This window comes from Nilaparvata lugens, chromosome 14 (assembly GCF_014356525.2).
Source record: "Nilaparvata lugens isolate BPH chromosome 14, ASM1435652v1, whole genome shotgun sequence".
Classification (NCBI taxonomy): Eukaryota; Metazoa; Arthropoda; class Insecta; order Hemiptera; family Delphacidae; genus Nilaparvata; species Nilaparvata lugens.
Genome location: NC_052517.1, coordinates 2,915,378 through 2,937,768, shown reverse-complemented (window position 1 = coordinate 2,937,768; position 22,391 = coordinate 2,915,378). Strand labels below are relative to the sequence as shown.

At 34.8% G+C, this 22,391-nt stretch overlaps 2 protein-coding genes across 4 annotated transcripts in view; both read left to right on the top strand.

Moving 5' to 3' along the window:
* The window catches only part of LOC111051900 (nucleolar GTP-binding protein 2), a 140,445-nt gene that overhangs the window by 66,171 nt on the left and 51,883 nt on the right, over positions 1-22,391 (top strand). The window contains exon 1 of one of the 3 annotated variants that reach the window (XM_039440494.1): positions 307-406. The exons of the other annotated variants lie outside the window; for them this stretch is intronic. The gene's annotated coding sequence lies outside the window, so the exon portion shown is untranslated. Of the gene's footprint in view, positions 1-306; positions 407-22,391 lie in introns of those variants that run through there. 3 annotated transcript variants of the gene reach the window in all.
* On the top strand, positions 346-17,806 carry LOC111051898 (dihydrofolate reductase). Its single transcript, XM_039440500.1, has 2 exons — positions 346-406; positions 15,166-17,806. The coding sequence occupies exon 2, from the start codon at positions 16,281-16,283 to the stop codon at positions 16,824-16,826; it is 546 nt and encodes a 181-aa protein (XP_039296434.1). The 5' UTR covers positions 346-406; positions 15,166-16,280; the 3' UTR covers positions 16,827-17,806.

Below are 22,391 nucleotides of genomic sequence, written 5' to 3'. Positions count from 1 at the left end.
ATTCATCTATAATTTTGCTGTATTTCAAGCTATTGTATATAAGTGTATAAGCCAGTATATATTGTAATCTACATAAATAAAGTACTCAATCAATCAATCAAATACACACGTTAAAGTGCAAATAAGTCTACTGTATGTTTCTCATTTATCTTCAAATTTACTGTACTAATATTTATTCGTCAATGGAAATATTTCTATTTCTATCCTCTGTCTTTCAACTTCTCCTCCTTCTCCCCCTCTTCTTTCCCATCCAACCTCTTCCTCATTCTCATCCGACTTCTTCTCTTTCTTTATCAAAGTGCAAAGAAATCTTTTGAGTGTTTTCAATGAAGTTTCTTTTTTGTTACAGCTCCGACAGACATTTTATTATCAGCAGACTTCTTCAACTTGGCTTAAAATCATTGAGGTAAGATAACGATGTTTCAAGTTGATGGTTTATGAAATTAATGTGTAATGATTATTTTCTTCATATCTTTCTTCCGCCTTTTTCCGCTTATCTGTCTTTTTATTTTCATCTTTCTTGTAATATTTATTTATCTTTTTAGTCATGTACAATAATTATACTTATATGAGGAGGGGAGACACAACAGGCTTATGTCCAAAACTGTCCCTTCTCAAATTTTTACTACAGTCCAAATTAAATTGAAGGTTGAGCTACTAGCACTTATTAAAATAACAATTTAAACTTCAAAAAACTCCAAAAATGGATATCATGAATAAAAAATAAATCTCACAGAATTAAAAACAATTATCTGAAAATCTGGTGTGGTACACTCACACAACTTTCCTTGCTCATTGAACTGTAAGCCTCATTCTTAAACAAGGTTAATTTCAGGGAATGTCGATTGGCGGCTAAATGATTAAAACTATGATTATACTATTGTTATTGTTTTCAGAGTACATTTTCCTTTGTTTGAATTATGAAATAAATTTGAGGATCTTTCAAAAGTTGTCAAAACAGTTGTTCTACAAATAAAATATCGACATGTGTTCTTTTGAATAAACTGCTCTACCTACCTACCTACCTCACGCACGAGAAGGAGGTTAAAAAGTAAATTTCTCAAGGTTGGGGTGGACCCCCTGTTTATTTCTCAGGGAGGAGACTCATGCCAGTTAATAGAGCTGATATATAACTATACAGGGTATGAATTCGAAAAAATCGGTCAAGTCATTTTTGAGAAAATCGTGATAGAAATTTAACAAAATTCAGTCTTCCCAGGAATATTACGGAGCTCCTGCAATTTTCCCAGAAATGAGACTTAAGTCAGTTGATAGGGCTCATAAATAGCTATCTAGGGCATAAATTTGAAGAAATTCGTTAGAGCCGTTTTCGAGAAAACCGTGAAAAATATGGTTTTTTAGCCATTATCCGCCATTTTGAATTGAATTTTATTGAATTTCTCTTTGTCGGATCCTTATGGTATAAGGACCTTAAGTTTAAAATTTCAAGTCAGTCGGTTAATTAGGAATGGAGTTATCGTGTTCACAGACACACACACACCACACACACACACACACACACACACACACAACACACACACACACACACACACACACACAAAAATCATGTTTTTGGACTCAGGGGACCTTGAAACGTATAGAAAACATGAAATTAGGATATCTTAAATTTTTTTTGGAAAGCAATACTTTCCTTACCTATGGTAATAGGGCAAGGAAAGTAAAAAATTCTAAATTTCGAATAAAACTGGAAAATGTACCAAAAACTTCACTCACTATTTATTGTCTATAATATCATAGAGAAACAATAGCGTAAGTAGATATCCCATGGTATAGAGAATTTATGTCGCAACTTTTACTGTTATCTCAAGCTGATTACTGTCGATTATTGTCAATGTTCACTGTTTTCTTGGGGTGATAGTGTATGAACGGCACAATTTGAGAGACTACCAGCGTCACACAGCTGCATGGGAAAGAAATACGTGAACTATCGGCTTGGGATAACAGTAAAAGTTGCGACATAAACGCCCTATACCATGGGATATCTACTTACGCTATTGTTTCTCTATGATGATATTACCAAGGAAGTAACTGTCTACATAGGAGAATTATATTTTTGTTATAACAAGAGTCTTATAATATCTCTGGTATTCTCTTTTTCTACTGTGGGGCTTCCCCGACGTTGCAACCCATTTTCAGTCTTTGTTGTGTTTTCCAATCTAAGCAATAAGTTTCTAGATCTAGTCTATTCATCCCTACCCTCTTGAATCTGGGATTCCCTTGAGTCTTAGAATGAGGGGAAGAGTGAGAGAGAAAGAGAAAGACACTTAGTTGTTGTACATCTCTCTGGTCAATAAGAACTTGAGAACTATCGATTGTTGAGATTTATGTGCCTCAAGACTTGCCCTTTGTGTGGCATGCCAGAAAGGCAAGCAATATGGCATACCACAAGATATGAGGTATCGTGAGGTCCACGTTATAATGGCAGTATATGACTAGTAATTCTGTGAACAGTAGACATCGCGCTCAGTAAGTTACATTGACCTGTTGTTATGTTTTCTCAAAAATTAATAAATAATTTATCAATTCAAAATGTCCAGAAAAAATCCTGAATAAACATAGAGCTTTCTATCCTATCGCACCGTGACGTGTCGTCCCGGAATGTGAGTGTGAGCGCTATTATCAAGTCTGGCTGCAACTGTCTACAACGTTGATGGAAAGATACATTTTCAAGATGTTCGATGTTTTTGAACGGGTAGTATTATAGTCCACTAGACAGCTGATGTATGATGAATAATTCTATAGTCTGATTTTTACGGTAATATTGGCGTATGAAGGAGGCTCCTTTTTCCTTTTATATTATCCTGGTAATGCAACATTTCCAAAAACCTTGTATATACGTCGACGCGCAATTTAAAAGGGAACATATCAGTCAAATTTCATGAAAATCTATTACCGCGTTTCGCCGTAAATGCGCAACATATAAACATTAAGAGAAATGTCAAACCGTCGACTTGAATCTTAGACCTCACTTCGCTCGGTCAATTAACATTGGTGTTGCTATCCTTGTCTATCATTCGACAAAGCAGATAGCTCTATCCTTTTCCAACTCAACACAGTTGCCCAACTCGTTCTACAATACTAGTAGTTCTGTGAACAGAAGACCTCACGCAGTATTCTCATCCACAAGTACCTGATTGAAACTATGTGAGTGTGAGAGTACCCGGAATGTGAGTGTGAGCGCTATTATCAAGTCTGGCTGCAACTGTCTACAACGTTGATGGAAAGATACATTTTCAAGATGTTCGATGTTTTTGAACGGGTAGTATTATAGTCCACTAGACAGCTGATGTATGATGAATAATTCTATAGTCTGATTTTTACGGTAATATTGGCGTATGAAGGAGGCTCCTTTTTCCTTTTATATTATCCTTGAAATGCAAAATTTCCAAAAACCTTGTATATACGTCGACGCGCAATTAAAAAAGGAACATACCTGTCAAATTTCACGAAAATCTATTACCGCGTTTCGCCGTAAATGCGCAACATATAAACATTAAGAGAAATTCCAAACCGTCGACTTTAATCTTAGACCTCACTTCGCTCGGTCAATTAGCATTGGAGTTGCTATCCTTGTCTATCATTCGACAAAGCAGATAGCTCTATCCTTTTCCAACTCAACACAGTTGCCCAATTCGTTCTACAATATAAAGAAAAATAATGAACTTATCATGAATTTTGTTTTATTAAATCAAGAAATCGAAAGTAATAAGTGAGGCTTGAAAAACAAATCTTGAAAAACAACACTCACAGCAAAAAAATAATATATTGGTTCAGATATGTTGATGACGTCATCCTCTTATACAATGACAATAAAAGACAATGTGAACAGCTCAGAACAAAAATTAACAAAATCGATAAAAAACTCCAATTTACAGCTGAATATGAACATGAAAACACCCTCAATTTCCTAGATTTAAGTATTACAAAACACAACCAACAACACTCCTTCAACATATTCAGGAAGCCAACCATGACAGATACCCTTATTCACAACTCCTCAAATCATCCTGTTCAACACAAACACTCAGCTTTCCTATCTCTGCTACACAGACTTCAAACCATCCCCCTCTCACCTGAACACTACAAAGCAGAACTCAATACCATAAAATATGTAGCACAACAGAACGGATACAAACACAACCTAATCGACAAGCTACTCCAATAAATCAAAAATCAAAAAATAGCATAATATATTATTATAATCTAGAATATTTCTTTTGTAAATTTTTTATTTTGTATTTTGTTTTTTATGGGCAATAAACATGTTTAAAAAAAAACAAAAAAAACAAGAGAAGGACAAAACTGAAAAGTTCATAACACTGACAAATCCAACAGAATAGGAAGTATGTTTCGAAAATCTGGGTATAAAGTAGCATTTAGAACAAAAAATAAAATCTACAAGCAAATCAATAAAAGAGAAAGAATTCAAGACAACAATAAACTCAAACTCCCAAGAGTATACAAGCTAAAATGCTCTGAATGTGATAAATTCTATATCGGACAGACATGCCGTTCTTTCAATCAAAGCTTCAAATCCCACATCCTCTTTGATTACCTTCTTAGCCACAACAAACCCAATAGACACCAACAGCACCAACAGACACTAATCCAATAGACACCAACAGCACCAACAGACATTAATCCAATAGACACCAACAGCACACTAAAAATTGCCATCCTATCCTTCTACTTGTCTATGAGTACAACCAAGAAGATGGCGGACCTGCCGAAAGATCACGTTGTCACAGTGAGTGATTAATTCATTTATTGTAAAATATCTGACTGCTAGTCGTTTTTTCTAAAAGCAAAAAGTGATTTAATAATAAGCAGTTCGTGATGGAAATAGTTATTTGTGCAACTAGTGCGCAAAGTGACAGTTTGCTGCATCGAAAGAAACGTTTACGCCCGAGCCGTAGGCGAGGGCGGAATGGTTTCTTGAGTGCAGCAAACGAACTTTGCGCACGTATTTCACATTAATTTTTTCCTACAGTTACCATTGAATATGAAAAGTGGGTAATTATGGGTAAAATTGCCTGAATAATGTAGTAGTGTTTGCAGCTGTGTGGTGTGTGCTGTGGTGGCACTGTGCTGTCGTTGTCCTTGGTTATAATATCTACTTAATAATTAGCGCGTTGTGCTTGGTTGCACCTCTGCTCACTATAGCAGCCACAGCAGTCACTGTTACCAACTTCATTTTGATTTTGCTGCACTGGTGCTCCATATAACCTACTAATAATTTTGCATTGTCATGCTGCAAATCTGGAGTACGCAAAGTACTCACTTTGCGCACTAGTGCGGAAAAGTGATTCTTTGCAGCCTGCAATCAGTGCACAAATGGTCACTTTTCAGGGTATCTGTAGGAAAACAACATTGAAGAGTAATAAGTGACTTGGCAATCCTGTAGTGACTACAATCGGAGACTTGTTGTGTATGAAAACGACAAAAAATCTATTCACCAGTAGCTGTACGACTATCGGACGACATTATTTAATCGTTGTGTGTGAAAACGAGTTGCAGTAGACTGCATCATCTTGTTGTGGCATGCCTCTTGTATATTCAACATCAACATGCAACATGAGCATTTTATGGGGCATCCTTACCCCATGGGCGGTCATGTAAAAGATGTTCTACTTGTTGGGGGGTGGGTGGTGGGGGGGCTTTTGAAAACCAGTTATATTCTGCAAGTAAATGGACATATTTATTTCTCAAACAAACAATAAGTTGTAAGTTGTGTGTTTGTTTAGGATGATTTTGTTTTTATCATTAACATTATTTATTAGTAGAGTTCTACTTACCTTTAGGAAGTAACTTTTCTCTGGGGTTTTTCCCCATCGGTATTATATTGTATATTGGGTCAGATATATTTACAATGAGATTCATGTTTGAAAGTCGGCTCCTGATTAGCATTGAAAAAGGAGAAGAAGAAGAGGTAGAAGAAGACGATGGAGATGGAGAAGAAGCAGTTGTAGAAGAAGAAGGTGGAGAGAAGCACATGAAGAAGGATGAGGAGATGGGCAGAAGAAGATGGTGAAGAAGAAGCAGCAGATGAAGGTGATGAAAAAGAAGAAGAAGAAGGAGGAGGAGGAGGAGGAGGAGAAGAAGAAGAAGCAAATGGAGGAGAAGAAGAAGAAGATGGAATAGAGTAAGAAGTAGAAGGAGATGAAGATGGAGAAGAAGACAAGAAGAAGATAGAGGAGGAGAAGAAGAAGACGAAGAAGAAGAGGCAGATGGAGAAAAACCAGATGAAGAAGAAGATGGAATAGAGTAAGAAGTAGAAGGAGATGAAGATGGAGAAGTAGAAGGATATGAAGATGGAGAAGAAGGCAAGAAGAAGATAGAGGAGGAGGAGGAGGAGGAGAAGAAGACTAAGAAGAAAAATAGATTGGATTAGATTTATTTATTTATGTATGTTACAATATTTACTGGCTTATACACTAATATTTACATTAAATAACGATAATGCTAGTTATTCGACGAATTTCACAAAGTATAATAGGTAATTAATCAATGAGAATAAAGATTGAATGCAATTAGAATAACGATAATATAATAATGTGATGTAACTTCATAAATCAGCGGTGTTTCAACAAATAATTGTCGATAGAGATGAAAAAGAAGAAGAAGAAGATGGAGATGAAGGAGGAGGAGTAGAAGAAGGAGAAAATGAAGATGCAGATGGAGAAAAACCAGATGAAGAAGAAGAAGATGGAATAGTAAGAAGTAGAAGGAGATGAAGATGGAGAAGTAGAAGGAGATGATGATGGAGAAGAAGACAAGAAGAAGATAGAGGAGGAGAAGAAGGAGAAGAAGAAGAAGAAGAACAACAACAAGCAGAATTTGAATTGAAGAAAACGAGGAGAAGAACGAGAAGAAGAAGCAGATGAAGGAGATGAAAAAGAAGAAGAAGAAGAAGATGAAGGAGGAGGAGTAGAAGAAGGAGGAAATGAAGAAGCAGATGAAGAAAAACCAGATGAAGAAGAAGAAGACTGAAAACAGGAGAAGAAGACAAGAAGAAGATGGAGGAGGAAAAGAAGAAGAATAACAACGTAGAAGATAAATCAAGGAAGAAAGAGAGCGAGAGGAAAATGAAGAAGAAGGGGAGAACGAAGAAGAAAAGCTTGAAGAAGAAGACGGAAGAACACAACAAGAAGAAGCTGAATTGAAGAAAAATAGAAGGATAACGAGAAGAAGCTTAATCAAAGAATTAAGAGAAGGAGAGGTAAATGAAGAAGTGGGATGAGAACAAGAAGGGAAGAACGAAGAAGAAGAAGGAGAAGAAGATTGATTGATTGATTGATAACTTTATTAATGTAGATTACAATATATACTGGCTTATACACTTATATACAATAGCTTACAATACAGCAAAATTATAGATGAATTTACATAATATAGACTAAGAAAATAATTATTGAACTGTATATGATATGAAAAAGCAATTTGTAATATAATAACTATAGATAATAATTATATTGTAATGCATCTACATAAATTGGCGGAGCTTTGGACATATCAATGTCCATTCTTCGGAAACAATATTCAAAATATCCTTCCCACCAACTCTCTACCGAAAAGGAGGAGGAGGAGGAGATGGAGGGAAGCTGATGAGAAGAAAAAAGAAGAAGATGAAGAAGAAGAAACTGGAGAAAAGCAGATGGAGATGATTAATTCAAATTCAAATTCAAATTTATTCACTCGAAATTCATACAAAATATTAACAAAAGTATAACACGACAAGTTACAAGTGAACATCAAATAGCAGATGGAAACATCAAATGAACAGTGAACATCAATGATACAGTGAACATCAAATAGCAACAAATAGCAGATGGAAAAGAAGAAGTTGGGGAAGCAGAAGATAGAGAAGCGGATGAAGAAGAAGAAGAAAATGTGAAAGTAGGAGAAGAAGAAGAAGAAGAAAGGAAGATGATGACGACGAAGTACTTGTGTTAGTAGAGTGGCACTTCAAAGTAATAAATTCACGTATGTTGGCATTTGGTGTGACGTATGTACACTTATCACATAACCGTTTTTCAGTTGCATTTGTATGACGTATAATTTACAATTGAACTGAAGCTATTTTCAACGTTGCTACTGTATTAGCCCTGTACAAGTCTGGTGAGTAATAATTATCCGAATATATATCTATGTGACGTATTGTGAGATTAACGTTGTAAAATCAGTGGAAATGACATGACGGCATTGTTGCCACTTTTCCCGTTTCCACCGCCTTCTATAGTTGACCGAGCGAAGTGAGGTCTAAGATTCAAGTCGACGGTTTGGCATTTGGATAGAAATTATCCAAAAATAGAATTGAATTGAATTGAATTGATTTATTGTTTCACAAAAAAAAGACTTTTAAAACATAAGTAAATGTACTAATTTGAAGAAAATTATATCTATGTTTAAACTATTTCACAAAATAATTGAAACTGTACTCACATGGACCTGTCGGTCTGTTCGTGAGTAAGAGTTCGCATAAGTTTATTGAAATTCAATAGATTATGTTTATTCACGCCATAAGTTTTGTCCAATTTTAATCAGAACAGACATTTCGGGATAATTCACATCACAGCTATCTACTAGTAGTTTTTGAACAGTAGACCTCACGCAGTATTCTCATCCACAAGTACCTGATTGAAACTATAGACCTTATGGAAATACAGCAATAGACTGGCTTCTCCACACATCTGTGTAATCACTTGTCAGCTGATTTATGATGAATAATAATTCTATAGTCTGATTTTTACTCTAATATTGGCGTATGAAGGAGGCTCCTTTCTCCTTTTATATTATCCTTGAAATGCAAAATTTCATAAAACCTTGTATATACGTCGACGCGCAATTATAAAAGGAACATACCTGTCTAATTTCATGAAAATCTATTACCGCGTTTCGCCGTAAAAGCGAAACGTTAAAATGTTTAAATGTTTGAATGTTTAAATGTTTATATGTGTTCAAATAATGTTTGAATGTTTAAATGTTTATATGTGTATATGTTTTTATGTTGCGCATTTATGGCGAAACGCGGTAATAGATTTTCATGAAATTTGACAGGTATGTTTCTTTTTTAATTGCGCGTCGACGTATACACAAGGTTTTTGGAAATTTTGCATTTCAAGGATAATATAAAAGGTAAAAGGAGCCTCCTTCATACGCCAATATTAGAGTTAAAATCAGACTATAGAATTACTCATCATAAATCAGCTGACAAGTGATTACACAGATGTGTGGAGAAGCCAGTCTATTGCTGTATTTCCATAAGGTCTATAGTTTCAATCAGGTACTTGTGGATGAGAGAATACTGCGTGAGGTGTACTGTTCACAGAACTACTAGTAGATAGCTGTGATGTGAATTATCCCGGAATGTCTGTTCTGATTAAAATTGGACAAAACTTATGAAGTGATAAACATAATTTTGGATAATTTCTATCCAAATTTGGGAAAGGAACAGTTTAGGGCTTTAAGCCTGCTGTTCCTCTCCCCAATCATTCATAGTTGAGAATTATATTGTATCTATCAATGCATAAATAAATAAATTATACTAACATTGATTGTTGAATCTATCCGTTCCTAACCCCGCAAAATTTCCAGATCATTTTTTAATTGTTGAATCTATCCGTTCCTAGCTCTGTAAAATTGCCAGATCGTTCTTGACAATGTAGAAATTTGCAATTTGTATGCCAAAAAATTCATACATTACAAAAATTTGAAATAGACTAACAAAAACACAATATCTTGAACTAAGAAATAACATATAGCAAAATATTTACTCTCAATATTATGAAAATTTATATTTAATCATTGGGAACAATTCGATCGGGATAAGGGTAATGATCACGAACAATTTCAATTGAATGCAATTCAAGATGGCGGCTACAATGGCGGAAATGTTGTCAAAAACAGGGTTTTTCGCGATTTTATCGAAAACGGCTCCAACGATTTTGATCAAATTCATACCTAATATAGTCATTGTTAAGCTCTATCAACTACCACAAGTACCATATCTGTAAAAATTTCAGGAGCTCCGCCCCATCTAGGTATAGTTTGATTTTTGATTCCCAATTATCATCAGGCTTCAGATACAATTTGAACAAAAAATTCCAAATGGAAAAGATTGAGCATGAAAATCTCTACAATAAATGTTCAGTAACATTTTCACCTAAGATTAGAAATAAGCTCGAAATTCGAGAAAATGTGTTTATTCAATAATGCAAACTGTTGGCAACTGTTGATTGTATGAAGAGATTGATTGATTGAGTACTTTATTTATGTAGATTACAATATATACTGGCTTATACACTTATATACAATAGCTCACAATACAGCAAAATTATAGATGAATTTACATAATATAGACTAAGAAAATAATTATTGAACTGTATATGATATGAAAAAGTAATTTGTAATATAATAACTATAATTATATTGTTATGTATCTACATAAATTGGCGGAGCTTTGGACATATCAATGTCCATTCTTTGGAAAGAATATTAAAAAGATCCCCCCACTAACTCTCTACCAAAAAGAGATAGCAGACCTCGTGTGTTTCCAGCGTTATAGTCCTGTCACCAGCTGGCTTAGATCTTTGAATAGTAGACTTGAGATGCGCGAGAACACTAGTGTCAGGTGATGAATTTTCATAACGGCAAGGAAAGTTGTGTGAGTGCGCCACACCAGATTTTATTATATTGCAGAGATCTATATATATAAAAGCGAAATGGCACTCACTCACTGACTGACTGACTCACTCACTCACTCACTCGCATAACCAAAAATCTACAGGACCAAAAACGTTCAAATTTGGTAGGTATGTTCAGTTGGCCCTTTAGAGGCGGACTAAGAAATCTTTTGGCAATATTTTAACTCTAAGGGTTGTTTTTAAGGGTTTAAAGTTCGTCTTTTAGCATGTATATTCTTCTCCCAATCTCTTAATTATAAATGAAATTTTCATATCATATGTTACTATAGAACTATAATCTAGATAGAGTACCTCTTCGAAACAGTTGTTCTGGTAACAAAATTAAAAATTTTGTCAGGTTGGCATTAAGTTGAGTTGACTTTGTTAGGTTGGCACCAAGTTGAAGATTTAAATGCATTTATCGCGGAAAATTGATTGGGCACTGCTACTTCAATCCTGGGAATATTATATTACTAGCCGTCAGGCTCGCTTCGCTCGCCATATCCGTTTAGCCAGACGTTTAGTCTGGACCCCCGACTGGATTGTCCTAACACATGATAAAAATGCCCAAATGAGCATATGAAATGCTTCGCTCGCCTGCTGATCACATTCTTGGACGATCCAGTCGGGGGTCCAGGGGGCGGAGCGAAGGATATGGCGAGCGAAGCGAGCCTGACGGCTAGTACTGTATATAGTTTGATTCAATGTATGACGTATTTGGGAACTGTAAACATGAAGAAAAATGATTGTGGTGGGTTTAATAAAGTGGGTGTGGTGTTGACAAATTGATACCACGATATTCACTTTATTCTGTCAGTATATCTTGTAGCAATGACATCAATACTCCCCATCTATCCAATACTGACAGGTAACCTTTCAACCTCAGTTACCCCGTTATATTTGGTTTTGATTGAGTTGTCCGTCGGTTTTTCTATCAAGCCAACGGATCTGCTAGTCGGTGTTTATGTTTCAATTATTAGTCATCGGTCCAAATCCAGGATTAGTATTTTTATATTGAGGCCCACGTTATAATGGCAGTGGAGAAAGATAGGTGAACAACGTTGCCGTAGATAGATAGATAGATAGATAGATAGATAGATAGATAGATAGATATATTTCTCGATCCATGAAACATCTATAGATGCATGAGATCACGTAGAAATAGTACCTCTGTCTTGTCAATCAATGCCTTCTATAGACGGTAGCTGATACAGGTTTATTGATGTAATATTAACTGTTCATTCTCGTTTGAAATATTCAATTATATTTTATTAAACGAGAAATTATGTTTTCAATAGTTTCATAATGAATTTTTATGATTAATATGAAATATTTTGTTAATTAATAATTCTACAAGCATAATTCTGCTGCTCTTATATTTAGTTTTAGTTTATCAGAGAATGACAATGGTGTAATAACCGAAACCGGTCTTTCTAATTATCAATAAATCAGTGGTTTTTTGACAATTTCTTAGTCTTTTTCATTCAATTAAATATTTTGTTAATTTTATTACTAGTAGTTCTGTGAACAGTAGACCTCACGCAGTATTCTCATCCACAAGTACCTGATTGAAACTATAGACCTTATGGAAATACAGCAATAGACTGGCTTCTCCACACATCTGTGTAATCACTTGTCAGCTGATTTATGATGAATAATTCTATAGTCTGATTTTTACTCTAATATTGGCGTATGAAGGAGGCTCCTTTTTCCTTTTTTATTATCCTTGAAATGCAAAATTTCCAAAAACCTTGTATATACGTCGACGCGCAATTAAAAAATGACATACCTGTCAAATTTCATGAAAATCTATTACCGCTTTTCGCCGTAAATGCGCAACATTTAAACATTCAAACATTTAGGGCTGTTTGCATAGTATAGATTGCTAAACTCGATTAAGCTAATCGAGTTTAAGTTAATCTGAAAGTTCAAACTCGAATCGTTTTTCTCAGTGCATTTACTAATCCAGTTTAAGTTAAACTAATTTAGCGTTAAGTTGGTAATAGAATGTCGCCGTTTATAATATCAGGAAGGCTGATTTTTACAGGAAATTTGTTATTTTTGTTTACAAACCATCAGTAAATTGAGGTTATGTAGCTACTATTTTAGTATTTTCTTGCTCTTGTTCAAAATCCACAGAGCTGTAAGCTAAGCTGTACGTTTATAAGAGTGAAAAGCAATCAAGAAATTCTTGAAAAACTTATGTTTAGTTGGCACCAGAAAATATATTTTAGAATGTAAGATAAAAAAGTTATTTTGTTACGCTTGAATCTACTACGGTCTTCCTCGTTTATTAGAAATCTCTCGAAAGCAATATTTATCTCAGCTATGTGTTATTAAAAACATGTTTTCTTATCGAATACCACTGCTTAAAATTGTCTTAATTACCATCAAGTGGTTTATTCAATCAAAATACTTCAAGTTAATCCAAATTATTTGGTTTAAACCTCCTACTTTGGAGGTTTAAACTTTCCCAGAGTTTAAACTGATACTGTGAAAACGGAATTTTAGTTTAAACCAAAAAAAATCCAGATTTGGTTTAAGCTCTAGCTCAAACTTACACTGTGCAAACGGCCCTTAAACATTCAAACATTAAGAGAAATGCCAAACCGTCGACTTGAATCTTAGACCTCACTTCGCTCGGTCAATTAATTCTACATTGTTGAAAGACGATGTTGCAACAGAGCAATGCGAGAAAGGGATAGCGCTATAAGCTGTTGTTGAATGATAGACAAAGATAGCAATAGCATTGCAAATCAAACACTGCCATTATAACGTGGACCTCACTATAGGCTATTTATTAGCATGGATTATTGGTGTTGTTGGTTGTTGATTGCAATTGGATCAGCTGTCAATGATTAGTCGATTAGTCATGGGCCAAGTTGAGAGTAGTTGTTGATAGAGCTGTGGCTAATTTTGGTGTCAGCTGCAATATTTGTTGGTTTTCTGTGGGAAGAGGATGTTGAAGAGAGGTGGTTATGAAGTAGGAGAAAGGGAGGAGTTGAATGATGATATTGGGAGAGGAAGGTGGGGGATGAGAAGGAGTAGAGAGTGATTGTGAGGACGATGAAGTGATGGAGAGATTGATAAAGAGGAGGAGAAGTGAGAGAGGAGGAGGAGGAAGGGGAAAGGAAGAGGAGAAGGAGGAGGTGAGTGTGATGCAGAGGAGGATGAGGTGGAGGAGGATTGATTGATTGAGTACTTTATTTATGTAGATTACAATATATACTGGCTTATACACTTATATACAATAGCTTACAATACAGCAAAATTACAGATGAATTTACATAATATAGGCTAAGAAAATAATTATTGAACTGTATATGATATGAAAAAGCAATTTGTAATATAATAACTATAGATAATAATTATATTGTTATGCATCTACATAAATTGGTGGAGCTATGGACATATATCAATGTCCATTCTTCGGAAAAAATATTGAAAATATCCTCCCCACTAACTCTCTACCAAAAGGTAGAGGATTGATTGATTTGATTGATTGAGTACTTTATTTATGTAGATTACAATATATACTGGCTTATACACTTATATACAATAGCTTACAATACAGCAAAATTATAGATGAATTTACATAATATAGACTAAGGAAATAATTTTTTAACTGTATATGATATGAAAAAGCAATTTGTAATATAATAACTATAGATAATAATTATATTTTTATGCATCTACATAAATTGGCGGAGCTTTGTACATATCAATGTCCATTCTTCGGAAAGAATATTAAAAATATCCTCCCCACTAACTCTCTACCAAAATGAGGAGAGAGTGATGGAGAGGAGGATGAAGTGGTGGAGAGATTGATATGGAGGAGGAGAGAGGAGCGAAGGATGTGGAGGTGTGAGGAGAAGTAGGAGGTGGGTGTGATGAAGAGGAGGAAGAGGTGGAGGAGGATAGGAGGGATGAGGAGGAGGAGGATAGAGTAATGGAGAGGAGGATGAAAATAATGATGAGATGATTCATTACATGATTTTCGGTCCAGGAATGATGATTTAAAATTTTGAATTTTGAAGTTTGATTTTATACTCTAGATGAATCACAATAAATTAAAAACTTTAGAAATATTGTACTTATTTAAAACATTTCAATAGAAAATAGTTCCATGAATGTTGGATTGAGCTTTGGTTCTAATAACAATCATGTAAATTACTTGGGGAAAAATTATATAGAGACTAGAATAATACTTCATCCTTGAACAATACTAACAGACATGAACTGCAAAAAATATTGATCAATCAGCTCCTAGTTGAAACCTAGATAATTTTTCAGATAGAATCGATGAGAAACAATAGTTGTATGCAGGCAACACTGTACATTTTTTTACTGTAGGCTTGGAGGACTATTTCCCTTTTCCCTCTAACTGTTTCCCTTTTCTGTAGAATTTCTCTTTGTTCACTTGCCATTTTCTGACTCTGAAAAAGGTTCTCCATTGTTGTAGGTGGTTCTGGTGACAAATCTTGGAGGATCCAAATGTCAATATCTGGACTGGCAGATCACATTTTCGGACTCCAGTCGATGACTCTAGGATCTCCTCTTGGAAACTTTTGATGGACCGGTCCTTTCGTCTATCACTGCAGAGTCAATGGATAATTCCCTTGATTTGAGTGAGAACTTTGACTCATCTGACTCGGCCTATGGTAGCGAAAGTCCAGTTTCGAACTCTAGTCATTCTGTTTTTTCCGACTCTCAAGACTCAGTTATTGATATTTATAACTCAGTTATCGACCACAACTCATTTGAGGCATTGATTGATTCACTCAACATTAGTTTTGAAGGAATTCCCAACTCATTGGTTGGTTCAGTCAATTCTCTGGATCTCAACATTAGTTTCGAAGAAACTTTCTCAAATCCGCTGCTGGTTGACAGATTCAGTTCACCAGACCTTTCCTTAGGTTCTGCACCCAGCCACAATAGTTCACTGAACCTTCCTTCATCATCCGAAAATAGTTTACAGTGTTCTCCTATAAATAAACCATTATTCAACAATATTTTGGAGGATTCTTCTATCAGTTCTGCAAACCCAGGCTGCAACAGTTTCCTATTCAATTCAACTGTGAACTCACTTGATTTATCAAAATTATCTTACTTGAACTTAAGTTACAGGAATTCATAGCCATATTCTACCATCAATTCTCTTGATTCTGGTTTGAACTCAAGTGGACAACTTTGAAATTTGAATCTTGAATCTGCTGAAAATACTCTCAACTCCCTCGAGTTTGAATTTTTTTTTGAATCTCTCATAGAAGTTCTCAGATTCGAAATCTATAATCAAATCATTTGAACAAAAGTTTTCAGATTCCCCCCAAACCACAATTCTAATCCTTCAAAATTACAAACTCCCTGAATTTTCTCTCAAAATCTCTTGAATTTCTAAATTACTCTTTGTTCTTTCTGAATTTCAGCATTTCTGAAAATCTTTTGAATTTCTCACAAAAGTTCTCAGTTACCTGAGAACTTGGAGTAAAAATACTTCTTATTCCTCAAAATCGCAGACTTTCTCAAATTTCTCTTGAATTGATCACAAATTCCTGAAATTGCAATTGAAACAGCAATATGTCTCAGACCAGAGGTTACAGCCTGAAGGCTATAGTAGCTATGTGTTCCAACAGAGGCATTGGCCAAGCTGGCAACCTGCCTTGGCGTCTCAAAAAAGAACTGTCCCATTTTGCCAAAATGACCACCAATGTAGAGGTGGAAGGCAAAAAGAATGCAGTCATCATGGGTCACAACACATGGCGATCCATCCCCCAAAAATGGCGCCCACTACAGAAGCGCATCAATGTGGTGCTGTCAAGGAGTGTCACAGATTTGGGTGATGGTGTCATGGTCTGCAAAAGTTTGGAAGAGGCACTGGCGTCGTTACATAAAGACCCCCAAATTGAGAGTGTATGGGTGATTGGTGGAAGTTCTGTGTATGCAGAGGCAATGCCTGTTTGCGATGTCGTGTATTTGACGGAGGTTTTGAAGGAGTTTGAGTGTGATACGTTTCTGCCAGAGTTGCCTGAGGGGTTTAGGGAGGTCAATGATGATCCACGGGTGTGTTATGAGGTGCAGGAGGAGGATGGGGTGAGGTATCAGTACAAGGTTTACAGGAAGTAGATGGGAGTGGTTAGGTTGAGTTAGGAAGGATGGAGCCAATCTTTCAAGGTTTGGAAAGATGATCCAAAGATTGTGAGAATTAGAAAAATGATGCAAAGGATGTGAGGTCTAGAAAGATGATGCGAAAGTGTTAGGTTTTGGGAGATTTGGTAAGCAACTAGTTATAGGAGTTACTGTCATTATTAATGTTCTAGAATCTCAAATGTCATTTGAGTGGATTAGAAAGAGTTTCAGAAGGATGATGCAAATGTTGTTAGGTTTTGGGAAACTAGGTAAACAACTAGTTATAGGAATTACTGTCATTATTAATGTTCTAACTTGTCAACTGTCATTTGAGTGATACCATAGGGAAACAATAGCATAAGTAGATATCCCATGGTATAGGGCATTTATGTCGCAACTTTTACTGTTAACTCAAGCTGATAGTCCACGCAGTTCTTTCCTGTGAAGCCTTGTGACGCTGTTAGTCTCTCATATTGTGCCGTTCATGCACTCTTACCAGGTCAAACCAGTAAAAATCAACAATAATCGACAGTAATCGGCTTGAGATACCAGTAAAAGTTACAACATAAACACCCTATACCATGGGATATCTACTTACGCTATTGTTTCTCTATGGTGATACTCAAGGTTTAGAAAGATGATGTGAAGACTGTGAGTTTCAGAAGGATGATGCAAAGGTGTAAGGTTTTGGGAGATTTGGTCAACAACTAGTTATTGAAATTACTGTCATTTTTAATGTTCTAACATGTCAACTGTCATTTGAGTGATACTCAAATTATTTAATGTACCATGTGAAGATGATTGTGAATTGAATAGAAAAAATGTTCTGATGTCCAGGGGAATCTTGCAATGTTTGAGAGATTTAGGGCCGGTTTCCAAGCTCGGGATTTGGCTAAGTTCTAGACTTAAAACAGCTGGAGTAAGAAAATTGGCTTTTTGAAACAGGGCATAGTCGTAGTCATTGTCAAAGTCATGTTTGAATTAAATTTCAAAAAACTAGAAAATTAAACACAAAATAAAATAAGGAGAAAATAGTGTAAAGTTTCAGCTTTTCTGAATTATTTAGAAATGTTTAATTTCATCGAGGAAAAACGTTTCCAATTATAGAAATGAGAAAATAAAAACTGCGACTACTGTTATAAAAACTGCCACTACGCCCCATTTAGGAAAGCTAATTTTCTGACTCCAGCTGTTTCAAGTCTAGAACTTAGCTAAACCCTGAGCTCGGAAACCAGCCCTTAAAGTGTGATGACTTCAAGTTTGATTCAAGATTTATAGGTAAACATCAAATGTCTCTCAGTCCCTTGTGGAGATATATGTGTAATAAATTTAGTAGAATTGATGGTGGTGATGTGAAATCTCCCCATAAAAAGAAACCAAAGATATTGTCAAATTTCACTCTAATATTTATCAAAAACTTCAAAACTGTACCATGGTTTCACGTTTACCAACTCAGTACAGCCATAGAGGAACAATAGCGTAAATAGATATCCCATGGTATAGTGCGATTATGTCGCAACTTTTACTGTTATCTCAAGCCAATTACTGTTGATTTTTGTCGAATTTTACTGTTTTGTTGGGTTGAGAGTGTATGAACGGCACAACATGAGATACTACCAGTGTCACACAGCTTCACTGGAAAGAATTACATGAACTATGGGCTTGAGATAACAGTTAAAGTTGCGACATAAACGCCCTATACCATGGGATATCTACTTATGCTGTTGTTTCTCTATGGTACAGCTGATGATGTGTTGGTAAACATGAAATAATGGTACTGTTTCAAAGTTTTTAATAAATATTATAGAGACATTTGATGATATATTTGTTTTCTTATTACAATATATGTGTAATTTTCAAGCTTCAACTTCACGTTTTATAAGAACAAATAATTCGGGTCTGTTGTTAATAAATTTGTGCCAAGTTGTTTAGATAGTTGTTGAATATTGCTTAGTAATGTTAGTTTAGTTTGTAAGTTTCTTGTAAGTTTGTAAGTTTTAGTTTGTAAGTAATCATACATAGTTACAGTGGGTATTAGCATAGAGAAACAATAGCGTAAGTAGATATCCCATTGTATAGGGCGTTCATATCGCAACTTTTACTGTTATCCCAAGCCGATAGTTCACATAGTTCTTTCCTATGCAGCTGTGTGACGCTGGTAGTCTCTCAAATTGTGCCTTTCATACACTCTCACCCCAACAAAACAGTAAAAATCGACAATAATTGACAGTAATCAGCTTGGGATAACAGTAACAGTTGCGACATAAATTCCCTATACCATGGGATATCTACTTACGTGATTGTTTCTCTATGATATTGCTTAGTAATGTCAGTTTAGTTTGTAAGTTTGTAAGTTTTAGTTTGTAAGTTATCATACATAGTTACAATGGGTATTAGCAAGTAAATGTGGCTCATGCAGTTTTTTATATATAGTTACAGTGGGTATTAGCAAGTAAATGAGGCTCATGCTGTTTTTTTCATACATAGTTTCAAATATTCAAGTAGCAAATTGGAAAGTAAATAAAGGATCATGCTGTTTCATGAATCTGGTCATTTTAAAACTATAAAACAATTTTAGAACTTGAATAATCTTGTTTGTAGGTTAGAAAATTTTCATAGATGAAAGAAAAATATTTGATGTCTTCTGTAATATTTTTAATTCTTATTGATTTTGATAGATGTATACTGGGATTGTAATGATTTTTGAGACATTAATTCAATCTTAAAAACTATTAACTGAAAAATTTATGTTCAAGTGATTATTATGTTTGATGGATAATTTTAAAAAATAATGATAGATAACAGATTTTTATATGATGTAGGGCAATATTGGTATTCAGAGAACTCAATAAATAAAAACTTTTGGTATTTGTTGTTTTTTATTAGTGCAATGATTTCTTCTGTGTGGAATAATAGTTTTCTCTTCAATGTTTGATTCCATTACGAACTGCTTGTTAAATAATCACTTTGAACAATTAATTACGACATAGCAGTCAGGTCGACTGCAACCTGACTGCTATGTTGTAATTAATTGTTCAAATAGTTTTCTACTGTTATTGAACAAATCAAATCATTGAAAGAACTTAATCTAAATTTATTTGGATTTCTCCTTAGAATATATTTCTCTTCCTTTTTGCTAAATTCTTATACTTATTCTTCAAATTTCAAATGTCTGATAACAAGATGGTATACTAGGACTACAGTAAGCCGCGCCTTCTAGCTCCGCCCCTCTGCCTATTCAAACCTGATTGGTCGAGATGATTTGGTTTTTAATTCTGTCACAAGATGGAAACAGGTACTGGGTCAAGTTACAGTGATCTCTCTCTCTCTCACACACTCTTTCTCACACACTCTCACTCTCTCTTTTTCTCTTGATTTTTGTGTGGCAAAGACGACCAGGAGTCCTAACTCCGCCCTAATAAAGGCATATAATCAATCAATGATCAATCACTCTCTTTCTCTCTCTCTCTCTCTCTCTCAGCTCCATATAAACTCATGTTATTTCAATTATCCACTGCATAATGCTGTATATTACTGAAAGTTGATAACCCTGATCTACTTTCAGCCTACTTCATTTTATTAATCAATTATTTGATCTTATCTACCTATATAATTATTTTACTCTATCAATTTTCTGTTTTTTTTCTCTTTAATATTCATATTGATTAAAACTTTTCAATATTTCCATTAATAAATAAATCCTTCGTTTAAATAACGAAATTAACGTTTTGGTAGAGAGTTAGTGGGGAGGATATTTTTAATATTGTTTCCGAAGAATGGACATTGATATGTCCAAAGCTCCGCCAATTTATGTAGATGCATAACAATATGATTATTATCTATAGTTATTATATTTCAAACTGCTTTTTCATATCATATACAGTTCAATAATTATTTTCTTAGTCTATATTATGTAAATTCATCTATGACTTTGCTTACTTTGTTTGAGTCATAGATTAAATAGTGCATGCAACGGTTTCATTTCGTATCTTCTCATTCTTCTTCTATCTAGACTATTTATATCCTCTTATGGGCACGTTAAACAGTCGATCCCGGCTGAAGTATGACAGTCGTAAGGCCAATTGACGGCTTAAATTATATATTCAGGCGGTGGGACCTTCCCGCAAGGGACTCCCCACCAACAAAAGCCATACGAATTTACTTTATCCTCTTTTCCTATATCATATCATATTGAGCGAGCAATTTCTGTATATCTGTTTATTTTTTTATATCTGGTTATTTATGCTCAACGGATCTCGAAAGCGACTATAACGATTTTCACAAAATTTGGAACATAGTAGGTTTATGTATAGTATTAGTTGGTTTAGGTATTGGGTAGGTTTTAGGTAATTAGTAGGTTTAGTATCATATCAAGTTGTATGATATAAAAATTCGATTGCACTAGGTCTCATCCTTGGGAAAACTCGCTGAACGACATTAAAAGGATAATTCATCCTTGGCTGAAACAGCTGAGACTTTCGTCGTCTGTTGATAGTAAAAAGTGAGCGAGTGATTCTGTGGGAAAATCAAAATATCGCATCCCTGAAATTCATAAGCTGACGTATAGCCAGCTGTGAAATATAAACACGATAATTTTAGAGAATTGTGTTCTTTTTGACCGAGCGAAGTGAGGTCTAAGATTCAAGTCGACGGGTTGGCATTTCTCTTAATATTTAAATGTTTATATGTTGCGCATTTACGGCGAAACGCGGTAATAGATTTTCATGAAATTTGACAGGTATGTTCCTTTTTTAATTGCGCGTCGACGTATATACAAAGTTTTTGGAAATTTTGCATTTCAAGGTTAATATAAAAGGAAAAAGGAGCCTCCTTCATACGCCAATATTAGAGTAAAAATCAGACTATAGAATTATTCATCATAAATCAGCTGACAAGTGATTACACAGATGTGTGGAGAAGCCAGTCTATTGCTGTATTTCCATAAGGTCTATAGTTTCAATCAGGTACTTGTGGATGAGAATACTGCGTGAGGTCTACTGTTTCACAGAACTACTAGTTATCAATAAATAAAAATAACGAGCGAAACTCGGTGCCCCGATATTCCACACTATTTATACAGAGTTGGTAAAAATTATGGAAACAGCTGAATATTTCTTTTAAAAGGGAAATTTGACTATAGGTCTGATTTTGGACCTAACTACTTAATTGATTAACTTGAAATTTTACATATAGATTCTCAATTTACCGAGGATGGTTATAGGCCCAATTAAAATTCTTCAAGGTTCTAGAAGGTCAAGTTTTCAGTTTGCCAAAATTTTACTTTCCTTGCCCTATTACGATAGGTAAGGGAAGTATTGCTTTAAAATTATTTAAAAATATAAATTTCTTGCTTCATAAAATAAAATTGTTTATATTAAACGAAATGAACAGTTGAGGCTGTGCAAAAGCTAAAAATGAACTTTCAACCGGTGATATTTTTCAAAGTTTTCAAATTTTTATATCATCAAGCTATCAAAATGAAAACGTTTTCTTAGGAAAACATTTTTTTTCGAATATACTTTTTGAGATATGAGCGCTTGAAGTTTGGTTTTTTGGGACAAA